Source organism: Convolutriloba macropyga, unplaced genomic scaffold (assembly GCF_964194025.1).
Source record: "Convolutriloba macropyga unplaced genomic scaffold, txConMacr16.3 SCAFFOLD_2885, whole genome shotgun sequence".
Lineage (NCBI taxonomy): Eukaryota > Metazoa > Xenacoelomorpha > Acoela > Convolutidae > Convolutriloba > Convolutriloba macropyga.
The window spans coordinates 10,076-23,322 of NW_027451777.1; the positions used below are offsets into that span (position 1 = coordinate 10,076).

General features: G+C 53.9%; 2 protein-coding genes across 2 annotated transcripts; one reads left to right on the forward strand and one right to left on the reverse strand.

Moving 5' to 3' along the window:
• The first annotated feature begins 1,424 nt into the window (after positions 1–1,424).
• LOC142356953 (uncharacterized) lies at positions 1,425–3,242 on the forward strand. Its single transcript, XM_075408688.1, has 2 exons — positions 1,425–2,777; positions 2,946–3,242. The coding sequence occupies exons 1-2, from the start codon at positions 1,425–1,427 to the stop codon at positions 3,240–3,242; spliced, it is 1,650 nt and encodes a 549-aa protein (XP_075264803.1).
• A 3,212-nt stretch (positions 3,243–6,454) lies between these two features.
• On the reverse strand, positions 6,455–9,413 carry LOC142356954 (uncharacterized). Its single transcript, XM_075408689.1, has 7 exons — positions 9,175–9,413; positions 8,731–8,913; positions 8,434–8,632; positions 8,197–8,314; positions 7,233–7,452; positions 6,755–6,894; positions 6,455–6,600 (listed from the first exon to the last, which is right to left on the reverse strand). The coding sequence occupies exons 1-7, from the start codon at positions 9,336–9,338 to the stop codon at positions 6,455–6,457; spliced, it is 1,170 nt and encodes a 389-aa protein (XP_075264804.1). The 5' UTR covers positions 9,339–9,413.
• Positions 9,414–13,247: the final 3,834 nt, after the last annotated feature.

A 13,247-nucleotide genomic window follows, 5' to 3' on the forward strand; every position in this document is an offset into this window, starting at 1 on the left:
CTGAGGACCGAGGAGACATGCATCGGCTTTGTACCGCACGTGAGCGCTGTGGGCGCTCTTGTTGTCGAGAAAAGCTTGGAGGGGAAAGCGAGGGGAGGACTGATCAGGGCGGCGACACAAGGGAGAGTGAGTGACATCAAATGAGTTTGTTTCCATCTGATCACCGTCTGCTACCCGTGGCCGCTGATTGTTTACCGTGCGTCGGACTATCTACGATCAAGACGTGTGTGCACTACCGCGGCCCACGCACGTTTTCAGACGTATCCGGGTGTATATAACATCGCTGTCTGCTGCGCCACGTCAAGCGACGCCCCAGGCCGGTACCGCGCGAGGGCATTGGGCAGCAGATACCTTCTGGCGTAGAGAAGGAGACAAATTCTGTCTTGTCAGGCGGTTTCAGCCCAGGCAGCGACCACCACGGCGCCTGCGAGACGGAGGGATGATCGGACGCGGTGCGCGCCGCGCGGGATTTCGTTTCGTGCTGGGCGATTCCCAGCTGATGTTCCCAAGTTTACCCCCCGGCTGGAGGGTACCCCCGATCCTGGTAATAACCGATCACGGCCGCTCTAGAGCGACTAGAGAGGGTATCGCTACTCGTACGTACGGTCGTACCACAGTCCATACCCGAACAACCATATGTACGCGGAAGTAGGTATGGTAGGTACTAGCAGGGTACCAGCAGTGTATTGTTGTATCTCGGAGGTACATTGTGTCGTATTGTAGGAAGAGTGTTGGCAGTTGCCACTTGCGCCACAACATATGTACACAACCCAAATACATTTCAGGATGCGTATCCTGAATCCTGTCCCCGGTCGGCCGGCGGTTGTACGTAAAACATCCCGTCCAGCGCTCGCATTCGTGCGCTACAGTACATCTCATGGACGTACCTTCATGATACATAGGCCATATAGCGCTCATGTTACTCGATCGATCTGGTACACGTACCGTACAGATGTACGTATCGGCCGGGTACCTACGTACCCTACACGCGATAGTACACAGCTCTATAGATAGAAGTATGTATGGCTATGGATAGGTAAGGACACCCTACTTCTCGATCTCAATTCTCATTTCTCAGCTCTCTAGATCGAGTAGGGGTAGGGATACGTACTTGTACGTACTGTCTACTCGTACGTGTTCACTTTTCGGGCAAAGATACCTACCTACCAACTACTTCTGGTAGGTAGGTACGAGTACTGGGTACGAGGAGCCAGTAGCTACCAACCAACCCTAGTACCCCCTATCTATAGAGCCGGGTAGGTGCAGACTGCAGTGTTCTGTGTTTCGGGCGACGACCGGGAACGAACTTCTGGCAATGTCTAAAAGCACCTTCCCACTCTTCTAGCAGGTCGAGAGCAGAACTGCATTCGCCAGCGTCATAACCCTAAGGAATACCTGCCCACGGGGTATCTCGAGTGAGACGCATGGCGGAGGTCCATGTCGCCCGGCTGGTGAAGGCGGGGATCGTTCTCGCACTGTGCGTTTTTGGCCCTGAGGTAGTCGCGGGTTACTGCCTTCCAAACAACAGCACCTGCTGGCCGGGACCTGACAAATGGGAGGGCCTCCGCAAGAGCCTCGGCGGCCGGCTGTTTGCAATCGACACCTCCCTATACTCAACATGCAACATGAAAATAAAGTCCAAGAAAGCCGTACGCATGGCAGATATCTCTGAGCGGGCTCACGGGATATGCATGCACTACGGAAGTTGTTCCCACGTCGGGTGTTCCGCCAACGCGGAGTGGAACCTCCCCGAGTACTCTGTGGAGGCATTAACGGACGCCGATGTCATCAAGACTCTTGCTTTTGCCAATCAGCATGACATACAAGTTAGCGTGAAGAGCACCGGTCACAATCTGGCGGGCAGCAGCTCCCAGGCAGGCTCCATCATGCTGTGGATGCACCACTTCCAGAAGTTCGGCAAAGTTGTGGTGCACAGTGACTCCTGCGGCAGTGCGGTAAAGGCAATAAAGCTGGGTGGCGGCCAGACATGGGGCGACGCTTACCTCGTGCTGCAGAAGAAGTTCAACCTACCCATGGGGGCCGTCACAGTTGGATCGTCAGGTGGATGGGTGATGGGCGGTGGCCTGAGCCCTTTGGCCCCTCAATATGGCCTCGGTATAGACAACGTGGTCCAGTTTGAGGTGATCCTTGCTAGCGGAGAGAAAGTGGTGGCTGACAGATGCTCGCATCCAGACCTATTTTGGGCTCTGAGGGGGAGTGGCGGAGGCTTTGCAGTTATTACTTCCCTGCATTATCGCCTCAACAAGCTAACTCCGGCAGTTCGATTCGAGATGAGGATGGACATGTCACATGCTGCAACAAGGAAGGGGGGAAACGAAACCCTCAGATCTTACTTTCACAAGTGGGTCGACATCTCTGGCGCTGGCCTTGACCAGAGGTGGGGGGGTTGGTGGCATGCTGCCACTGCCCCAAGTGGAGTTGGGGATGCCAACATGTGGTTCTTCGGCAGCCTGAAGGACGCGCAGTCTACACTCATAAAGAAGCTTGAGGCCTGGAGGGATAACCTACCTAAAGCCTACCGCAGCCTGGTCCACTTCCAAACGACACAATGGAGGGATGGCTATGCTGCCTACATGGCGCGCAACGTGGTGACCTGGCGCCGGAAGCACACCGGCGGGGCTGGCAATCTAGATGGCGGCCTTCTGATTCCACACGCCCTGTTGAAAGCCAACGGAGGGGCTGAAGCCAAAGCTTTAATGGACGATCTGATTAAGACGGGCAACACCCAATGGGCTGCATACTTGTTGGGTGGCGCGGTAAGTCAAGCAGCATGCTTCCGGATGCAGATCTTTGTGGCACACTTTACTGGTATACACATCATGTGCCCATAATGTCTGTGCCATGTGAGAAAAGCCTCACTGCTCTCCATCAGTGCGTAGCTGAATCCGACACTCTGGCCTGTGTTTTACCACTGCGTGGGTCAGGTCGCAAAGGTGCCTGTGGAGGACTCCTCTATTCACCCAGCAGCACGCACGGCGGTGTGGTCCCTGACAGGCCCGCAGCATGAAGTGATTGACCACCTGGAGCGCCTCAACATCCCAAACACTGGGACGTGCCTCAACCATCACCATGCCACGCAATCGGCAGACACCCTATGGGGGGACAACCTGCCCCGCCTTACAGAGATCAAGGAGCGCTATGACCCCAACGGACGGCTCAACTGCTACCACTGTGTCGGGTTCCGGGACCAGTCGCACAAAGGCAATGCTGCAATTGCTTAGCCGTGCTAATGACATCTGCATGCCCGACTCTGCCACAAGCACAGTTGCGAAGGCCATTACAGCATATATACATGTGAAGGCATTCTTTATTTAGAACTCAAAGCCATTATCAAGACAAACGACAACATGGGTCTTGGGCAGGTGAGTGGAGTCATGGTCCTTGCAGACACCTGGGTTGCACCACAATTCAAACAACAATAGCCATCAGCTTTATGCTGCTGCAAACACACTGTTTGCCAGGAAGTTCTGTGAGGCCCATAAACAATGCTGCACCGCACGTGCTGCAAGCACTCGACAGCTGTTCGAATCTCACTGCCGACGCAAAAGAGCACCATGATTCATACGAATTATCTGGGCTCAGCTAGGACATCTAGCACTATTCAGTACTGATGGCAGGGGAAAAGCTGTGGAGGAACAGACGGCGTGTCCAGCCACCGGTGCTGGTGTGGGGCGTTGTTATGCATTGTGCCACCGGCACAGGTCCGTCTCTGGGGATTTGAAAATGTGCAGGAGAGCCTGGCATTAGATATCCAACTTGCAATTGATGACCTGCTAGCGACCTCGATAATGATAAAGAGTGAGAGATTAAAGCTTGGCACTGCCAGAGGAGTACAAATAAATGTATTAAGGGAAATAATACAGGCGGAGAGGGGACTGGCGGGTGCCAGCTAGGGCTCCCGGGGGGGGGGGGGGGGGGGGGGGACCAACTGGGTCAAATATCGCTAAATGTATCCTCTTGCCAATTAACAAGGAGTCAGACTGGGCCATGCAGATCTACAGTACATACTACGGTACTTTACTGTGTCAGCAACGGTCGTGTTACCAATTGGTTGAACTACTGTACGGTATGGTTACAGTAGGTACGGGTCCGACCGGCGGATCGTACAAAGCTTATCAGTAGTCAGTACTATCCTTAGTACTGGCTAGTACTCGTATCAGAGCCATGGTGAGCCAGGGCCCAGGCATGCAGGCAGGCATGCATGCCAAGGTGAGCCAGGGCCCAGGCATGCAGGCATGAATGCCCAATTGCCAGGCCGCGGACCCGAAGCTGCGCGCGTGTTTGAGAGTGATTGAGGGCCGCGCGCGGCACGATAGCTGTACGGCAGTAGGGTAGGTAGGGTACCTACCTACGAGTACTACACACCTCCCGGCGGCTCCATCGCTATTGCCAAGCCAGTAGGTACCCTACCCTAGGTACGAGTAGTAGGTACCTACCTACCTATCAAACCAACCTATCAAACCTACCTACCTATCATCATTCATCGGTAGCCTCGAGCCTGCTCTAGGCGTGTAGGAGATACATGCACATCAGTGATGGCGCGCTAGGTAGGGTACTGTACCTATCGGTTATAGCGCCTCTCTAGCTAATAGATAGTATAAAAGTCTGTATGCATACTCGTAGCTAGGGACTTGCACTATAACTAGTAGCTGATCTGTCTCTCTCTAGAGAGGATAGATGGCGATACGAAGGTAGGTACCCTCTAGCTAGAGTGTACGAGTATTCTCGCTGCACCCACTTCCCCGGCCTCTAACTGTAGGTACCCTACCCTCTAGAGGGCACTCGAAGGGGGATTGAATACAGAGTACAGACGGGGCAGGTGTCCTCTCTAGAGGAGCCGGGAATTTTTTAAAAGTAAGGATAGGCCTCGTTCACCTCGTAGATTAAAAACCATAACATCTCTGGGACGGGGTCCTCAAGCCGTTGTACTTCTATGCTGTGTGGAGTTGAGTCCATGCCCTCCATGCATGCGCGTCACAACTCACACATACAGCTAGCTGTCAGACACCACCAAACATTCCGACAGTCCGACTGTACCGTCATCAATCGAGAAAATGGCGTGTAGATTGCATTGCATGCAGGCATGGCGACGCAGGGGGTGGGGGACCCTTAGCGTCATTTGCTTGCTTCTGCTGTACGGCCGCACGGAGACTGCTGGCGAGGGCGAACCAGCGACAACGGGGGTGGCATCTGGCTCGCAGCGGAGTGTGGGGCACAGAGGCGAAGCCGCTGTGAGAAAGCCAAGCGCACTGACACTAAATGAGGCTGAGGGAAAGGCTGGAGATCCCGGCACCGTAGCGCATCGCCCGCGGGCAGCAGCAGCCGTCAAGTTGACGAAATGGCCGGCCAAAAACCCCCGCGTACACGAGAAGCTGAAGCTTCTTTACCCCACGGACTGGTATCCGGTGTGTCCTCGGCAGAATAAATGCCAACCTGCACCGTGCGTGATTGAGGGCTGCAAGTGCGTCACTACTGGTGGATGCCGACTCGGAAACATCATGGTAGCCCTGATCAATGCAGTGAATCTCGCGGAGAGCGGCAAGACAATTGTTGACGTCGGCCAAACGTTGTTCCCTGCTGCCCCTTCCATCATTGCCGCCCGCAAAATCGGCAACCCAAAACTCAGCAAGAACAGGAAATGCAAGAAATGGGAGAAGATAAGCCTGATGCAGTTCCCGGGCAAAGCGAACGGGATCTGCCCCTTGTGCCGTGACCACGCCCCTGGGATGCAGTGGCGGGCAGGGTTCAAAACGCGGAAGTATCTGAACTTTCCACCAACTGCTGCAAAGCCAGACAACGAGACACTGGTAATGCACCTGCGAGGTGAGGATAACCTCTCTCTGGAGCGCAAGGTGTTTCTGCCAGAGCACATCACCCCACCTTGCTCCTTATACACCAAGATAGCTGACGATCACGGTTACAACAAGTTCATGATAGTCACCTCCGCGGAGCAGAGCCACCCTTGCATACCTATGCTGCTGGAGAGATATAACAACACACAGCTGGTGACGCAGTCTGCCGAGGAGGACTGGACCACCCTCAGCCTTGCCACGCATCTAGTAGCCAGCAGGTCTTCCTATGTGACCACGGCGAGCTATGTTTCAGACAGCCTCAAGCACGTGTTTATTCCCTTGAATGAGAAGGCAGGGAGATACACTGCCAGCATGTACGATCTCGGGTACGGTGGGCGGGGAATCACGCTGCACACCTACCTTGTCAGCGACTACGTTGCGGTGTGGAATCGCGCTGCCTTTCCTTTCGTCACCACACACCCAGAGGAGAAGGTTAACGCTCATCGTGACTTCATTGTGTGACGTCGATCATGTCAACGAGGGGCACATCATTCCCGGGCAGGACTTGTCATTACAGGCTATCAAATTACTAATTATTATTGACCGCTTCCACGTCGGTGCTACTCATGCCGTGGTGTAAACTACAGAATAAATGGGCCCTTGCTGATCATACCCTCGCTCCTTCTCTTCCAGCTGAGACCTTTGTTCACGTCCAGTATGGATAGCCGGTGTGGACTCGCGGTCAGACCGTAGCCTTGCAGCGCAGTCTTGGCCGAGAGAGTGGAGCCTGCAGCAGCAGGAGCTGTTTGATTTGGCAGCACTCAGGATGTTGATCAGCAGGCCAATGCAGGAAAGGGATGCATTGAGACTTGCATGGCGCATGTGTTGTGGCTACAGGTGCCCCAGAAATCACAGCATGGAATGGGTCCTAAACAGTGAACCTGAATGTCTCTGCCTGTGCATGGACCCCACGATATGCATTCGAATACGACTGTGTCGAGATTCATCACAGAAGGGCAGAGAGTTGGAGTCCTGGCCTGTGGGCTTGAATCCACCAGGCCCACATCCATGGTCGTGCATGCTGAGCAATCTCTGCCATGCGATCCATGGACCACATTAAGTTCAGGGGCAAAGCGAAGAAACCTGCAGTGTGTGTGGCAGCCGCAATGCCAACCAAGCGAAACGGAAGCTCTCCGGCGGGGAAGGACGTCCTCGGATGGACCCAAACACGAAACCACCGAGCCACAGGCAGGAGCGCAATAACTGCTAGGCTGCATGTTGTGCATGTTCTGTGCAGCGCCCATTCATCGTCAAGCGTACCAGCAGACAGCGCTTTAAAGCAATGGTAAGCGCAAGGCCATGCGGAGATAGATCACTTCCCAGGCAGAGTGCAAGACCATGTGCTAGTCCTACTGCTACTTAGTTGCACGTTGCCTCCTCCTGCTGGCCATAGCCTTCATTCTAGGCAATGGGGCAGCCTCAGCCCCCTGCCTGCTCAATGCAGCTGCCCTGCGCGTTGCAGTGCTGTTCCTTGTGACTCGCTTGACTGGGGCTGCAAACTCCGGGGCACTGGCTTTGCGCTTCTGCTTTCTCCCGACACGACGGGCGGCTGGCGGCTTGGCAGCGATTTCAGCTGTATCTGAATGAAAAACGGATAAACAGGTGTGTTGATAAGCAACCTTCCTGGGCCGCCATGAGGGGTTCAGATCGATGCCCTAGCCCACACTCCAGCACTCACCCCAGGCCTAGCTGGAGGTCGGATCCCCCCCCCCCCCCCCCCCTCTGGATGAAAAACCCCAGACGACTTGAGAAATGGCCCCACCCGTACAGCACACGTCCCAACGCCACCCTAAGGCTAAATCTCGGCAGGAGGTACGTCTAGATCTGAACTCAAAGCGCTTAGCCCAGACCAAGACCCATGTCTCAGGCCGAATTCTTAGTATGAGCTGGGGTGTAGCCGCATAAAGAGTGTTGGTCACAGTCTCAGTCTCTGGCAGCCACAACCTCAGCGCAGTTCGATCCCAAGGCACCCCCAAAGGCAGACAGGCAACATCTGTGACCCCAATCCGAGGAGCTATACTGTGACCTGGCCGGGGGTGGTGCGGTTTATAGAGTCTGGGTGACTGAAATCGAGAGGCCAGAGCGGTGCAGGGGGAAGGGGAAAGCCTGGTGATATGAATTGGTGGTAAGCAACCTGGCGGTGAGGATGCAGCTGCCTCCGACAAAGGAAGGGAATCTGGCAGAAGGGGGACAAAGACGTCCTCTGGGCGAGCATGAGGCAACACCAGGGAAGCACCTGGGGGGGCGCCCGGGCGAGCGGGCGATTCCTGGGGAAGGGCAGCATGTATTCAACTAAAGGAGGGGGTTTGCCACATACTCTCACCTTTGGAAATAGCTGAAAGATACCTCCGTAGCGTTTGGTCTTCCACCCCCTTCAGGCACCTCTCTCCTTGGCAGAAGATCCGCCAGGAGTCGCTAACAAACTTACCGCAGCCATAGAACTGCAAAACAGGCGACAAGTCCGATATTGAGGGCTTCAAATCAGAAGAAACTACATCTGAATCAACTGTCAACTGAAAGCATGCAACATCCTGTCGCAAGATCGTCAGCAGTGGCTGACCTCAGATGGCTCTGTCCAGTCAGTCAGCAAGAACGCCCTGCTCATCGCCTGCAAGGACTTGCACCGCGCGTCCTGAAGTCCCAGGGGGTGAAGAAGAGCCTTCAGCTCCGTGACGTTTGCGGCAACCACGTCCGATGGCGATGGATATTCCCTCAAAAGCTGGTCGATGCTGAGGCGAATTAATGGGGACCCTGACGTCCTGGACACAAGCCAGACAAGGCTTACCTCACGCAAGTCAACATGGAGCGGCTGATTGGCAGGACGCCAGACATGCAGTCGTGCGCAGGCACCGCGCACCTCGAGCAGCAAATACAGCATACCAAGTGCTGCCATGGGTCGGTGTAGTCCTCCTGTATAAGGCAAAGTGGGCTGGGCGCTACGGTGCGTAGTGACATCCGGTGCTTGCAGTACGGAAACCAGCTACTGGACACCTCCTGATCAGCAGCCAAGAGGCCCCATTTTGCAATGGCAATGTCTCGCCTGCACCAGCAACGAGAAAGAGAGACTGAGAGGTACTTCAGGCACAGTGTGTGCTTGGTGGTGGTGGTAGTGGGGGGGGGGGGGGGTTGCCAGGATAATGGAGCAAGGATTTGTGCGTATGTGCATGCGTGCGTGATGGGGATGGCGCCGCCAGAGGGGGGGGGGGGGGGGGCAAGGTAGGCCGCGGAATCCCGCCGGGAGTGGAGCAGGGCCTGGAGGCCAGAGGGCATATCTGGGTGTAGGCAAAGGAAGTAGACATACCAAAGGTCATCACTCTTTGTCTGGATGGCTAGCTCCTTGCAGGTGAGCTGTAGGCAGAACAGACTCTGTGCCGATAGTTTGGTGAGCACAAGGAGCAGAGCCTCTGTTGGTAGATCGAGGAGGCCGGGAGGGCAGCACGCCTCCCTATCTCCAGGCCTGACCATTACACTGACTGCTGTCTTGATCGAAAGAAAAACGTTAGTTTAAAAGGAAATGGCAGAACAGACGGAAGAGTTTTTCTTTTGGGGGGGGGGGGGGGGGGGGGGGTAGAAAGGGAGGGGCGATAAGCCTCCAGCGTGAGTCGCAGATGGCGGACAGGTCGAATGTTCGGGACTAACTAAAACCCTAGTAGCAGATCAGAAAAACCAGGAGCCGCCAGATGACCACAGCAAGCCGGACGCAGATGAGCTTCGGGACTGCTCCGTTGGTGTGATTCAGATCGGATTCTCCACACGACTGATCTGCGGAAACTTGATATCAAGAAAATATCCACGACCTAGTGTACTCGTAGAAACAGTACTCGTACTAGTAGCTACTGTACCTAGAAAAGAGGGGGATCTGACTCAGCTGGTACGGGTACTTTGTACTTCCACTTCCAGTATCTTAATTTCTTTTTGCTATTCCTCAGCTCTTTTTTAATTTTAAATCACACAGCTCAGCTTTTTGTCTCCGAGCGATTGATAATTGGGCTTGTCCCTTCTCCCTTCCTAGACAATTTTAGGACAGGGTCGACAAGCAGCACTAAATTTTGATTCTGTGGGCATGTTTAATTTATTTTAGAAATTTCTCCGCCCGCACTCGGCTCCGATGTCGTCATTGTCGGCACAGCCGCCGCCGGCCTTCAAGTGTGCTCGACCGGACCGGGCCAACTTGATGCCGACACCGCCGTCGCCGCCATCGGAGGGGGCACACATGCCGAAAGTCACGCTGCTGTCGAGGTACCTGCCAAGAAAGTCCGGGTTGGGATGGGTGGGAAGCAAAAAACTTCCGTGCTCGAGAGACTGTTAGAGCGAAGGAGGGCTGTGCTGGCTGGGAGTGTGGCTGGGTGGCAACAATGGCTCTAATGCTGCTAGCTTGCAATTATGTATGCAGCTCGTGTCCCCACCTTGTCTGCCTCCCAGCCCTTTTCCCAGTGTTCCAGCGCAACCCCTGCCTCTAGCTGCAGATCTGCACGTGTTCTAGCTTCTGAGGTCCTCAGCGCTCCTTCTTTTCCAGGTTCAAGCACTATTGGACTGTCCCTGACTAAATCTCCTTTCAGTGCTCTTTGATAGGCTGCTAGGTTGATTGCCAATTCTCCCTCCAGCTTTCTGAACCACCACAGCCTTTCTCAAGAGATCTGGTGGGCTCCAGGATCGTAGGAGCTGATATTCTTTGAATATCTCTCCCAGGCTACAATTCTTTTCTCCTGTCTTTCAACGCGTCCCATTGGCTACTCACTCTCTGAGCTGTAATCTCCCTTAGGATATCAGAGTTCTATACCATTCATCCTTTTCAGTTGTAGGACTCTACCCTTGCATGCTCAGATTTTCTATTCATTCTTTCTTTCTAGGAGAGGACATGTTCTCTCCTGCTCTGCTAGCCATGCTGGGGTCACGTCGTGGTCTAGTCTCTCTTTATCTTTGCCATATTCTATCATGCAAATTTCTTCTATCTTTGTTTACTGCTGTGCTTTTAGCAAAACTATGTAGCTTGCTTTATAGCTTCCTTATGCCCTTACTTTTGTCACTACCTTCAGGGCTCTCTGTATTTCGTGCCACTGTCCTAACTTTGTTTATTCTCTGCTTCTCATTGGTGGAGGAGTTCGATAGTCTTCACCTTTTTTTACTGATACTGGTGACATTTTAGCAAATTTTATAATTTTACGCGTTTTCTACCATCTGACTTTACCCTCACGTGGGTTCTCTAGGGCTTTTTCCCGCATTTCCTTTTCCTACGGTCTTATTGTGAGTCTACGGTTACTGTCTTGCTTACGTGTCAGCTCCCCCAGATTGATTGTAAAGAGGGGGATCTGACTCAGCTGGTACGGGTACTTTGTACTTCCACTTCCAGTATCTTAATTTCTTTTTGCTATTCCTCAGCTCTTTTTTAATTTTAAATCACACAGCTCAGCTTTTTGTCTCCGAGCGATTGATAATTGGGCTTGTCCCTTCTCCCTTCCTAGACAATTTTAGGACAGGGTCGACAAGCAGCACTAAATTTTGATTCTGTGGGCATGTTTAATTTATTTTAGAAATTTCTCCGCCCTCTCATCTTGCCTTATGCATGTAAGGCATCATGCCCACTCATATTCACCAGACCACTCATGGTGACACACACTGAGGTCCTGCTGCAAAGTGCCGATGTTTTATAACACCACCTCCGGTTGTGCCAAAAACTTTGTACAGGCACCAGGGACCGCTTCCTGGAAACACCATGTCTATCTGCGTCATTCCCAGACGGCTCACATTCCTACGGCGCAAACGCGTCTGGCTGGTGCTAACGCTGCATCAATGGCAGAAGACGCAGGGTACTTGCTACGCCTTGAACGCGCCATGGAGACAGCGGCTCTAGTCAGCTCTCATCGCGAGAAAAGCGAGACTGCACGACGGCGTAACCAGGTCATGACCGAGTACAAGGGGTGGTTGCAGACCATCCCAGAGCTGCGCCGCCCCAGCTTGTTATCCAGCACGGGCTACGACGTGTTACAGTTTCTTGTTGAACATTGGGCTGTACATCACGGCGGGCGGGCTGCCCTAACTTCTGGTATCGTGCAAGCGACTCCGGGTTATCTGGCGGGAACTGTCGCATCCCTGGCCACCGGGTTTCGCGAACAGGGGCTATCTAACTCAGCCAATCCTGCCCTGCAGCTGCCAGTAAATTCCTCCCTTTCCATTATCACCATACCTTTGCCAGCTAGGCCTCATACATTTGCCTGCGACCTTGTTATGCGGCCTGTTTTGTTTCACTTGCATTTAAGCCAGCATACACAGCTGGGTTCCTGATTTTTTCCTGTTTGGTATCTAGGTGAAACATTACGTGGAAGGTTACCGTAAGCTGGCTTACAAGCTAGGCTACGAGTCTTCCTGTGCAGTTCCCTGGACAGCCGACCTGGTCTCCACTGTGATTCACCACCTCATGGAGCGTGTGCGAGCTCACAGTGCTGGCACTGACAGAGACTTGGCTATCTCGGCTGTTGCAGCGCGCGATGCGGCTGGCTTGGCACTGGCTTGGGAGACGGCTATGCGCGGCAAGGAGGTCTGCAGCCTCAGGGCCTGCGACTTTTATCTCCCTGGTGTTGCGTGCCAGCCTGCCTGGACCGTGATCAGCGAGGGTGCTTATACACCTGGCACTGCCATTTTGGTTGAGCCTGGGCTTGGCATTAAACAGGATGCCTCTTCTACCTCCGGAGTGATGCGCCTCTATTATCGGGGGGACGGAGTCTGTGCTCTGGCTCAGCTCCACATTTTGGCGGCTCGGTTTTCTGCAGCTGGCGCTGCCCTTGACGGGTTTCTACTGCGACCCTTGAACTCCGACCTTGTGTCTTTTAAGGACTGCGCTCTAGACGCTGCCGTGTTCAACCGCCAGCTCCAGGAGGTACTCAAGCGCCTGGGACTCTGGGCTGGTCACACCGTCCATGGACTCAAACGAGGCAAACTGCAAGCTGAGGTGCATGAGGGCGCCTCTCTCAGCGATGTGTCTGCTGGGCGGCATGCTGATGAGGGCATGACTGCTCGTTATTTACATCCTACTGCTCACAAACGCCGCCTACGCGACCCTGCTCATTAACTTCCGTTTCAGGCCATTCTAGCAGATAGGCCCACACTGTATATTTAGGATTGTGCCTGTGCCCTATGCTCTGCTGCCTGCGGGGCACTCGGCTGCCTGGTGTGAATATGCTAACGCTATTCCCCAGACTATCTTTTGTCTGGAGAGCTTGCTTGCTCACGACCGGCAAGTTTAGCAATCTGGCTACCCAGCTTTTGTTCCATTCTGGTGCGATCAGAATGCACTTCACTCTTTCTGCTTCTAGCTTCGTAATTACTTCATGCATTTTGTGAAACGGCGGGTTTACCCATGCGACAGGCGCTCGCTCC

Bases quoted from the DNA above. Each gene is read 5' to 3' on its own strand.
- LOC142356953 (XM_075408688.1), top strand. From the start codon at position 1,425: ATGGCGGAGGTCCATGTCGCCCGGCTGGTGAAGGCGGGGATCGTTCTC. The intron at 2,778-2,945 runs GTAAGTCAAGCA...TGCGTGGGTCAG, and splicing joins CATACTTGTTGGGTGGCGCG to GTCGCAAAGGTGCCTGTGGA.
- LOC142356954 (XM_075408689.1), bottom strand. From the start codon at position 9,338: ATGGTCAGGCCTGGAGATAGGGAGGCGTGCTGCCCTCCCGGCCTCCTC. The intron at 8,914-9,174 runs GTATGTCTACTT...TTGCTGGTGCAG, and splicing joins ACAAAGAGTGATGACCTTTG to GCGAGACATTGCCATTGCAA. The intron at 8,633-8,730 runs GTGCGCGGTGCC...GCTTGTGTCCAG, and splicing joins TGCTGTATTTGCTGCTCGAG to GACGTCAGGGTCCCCATTAA.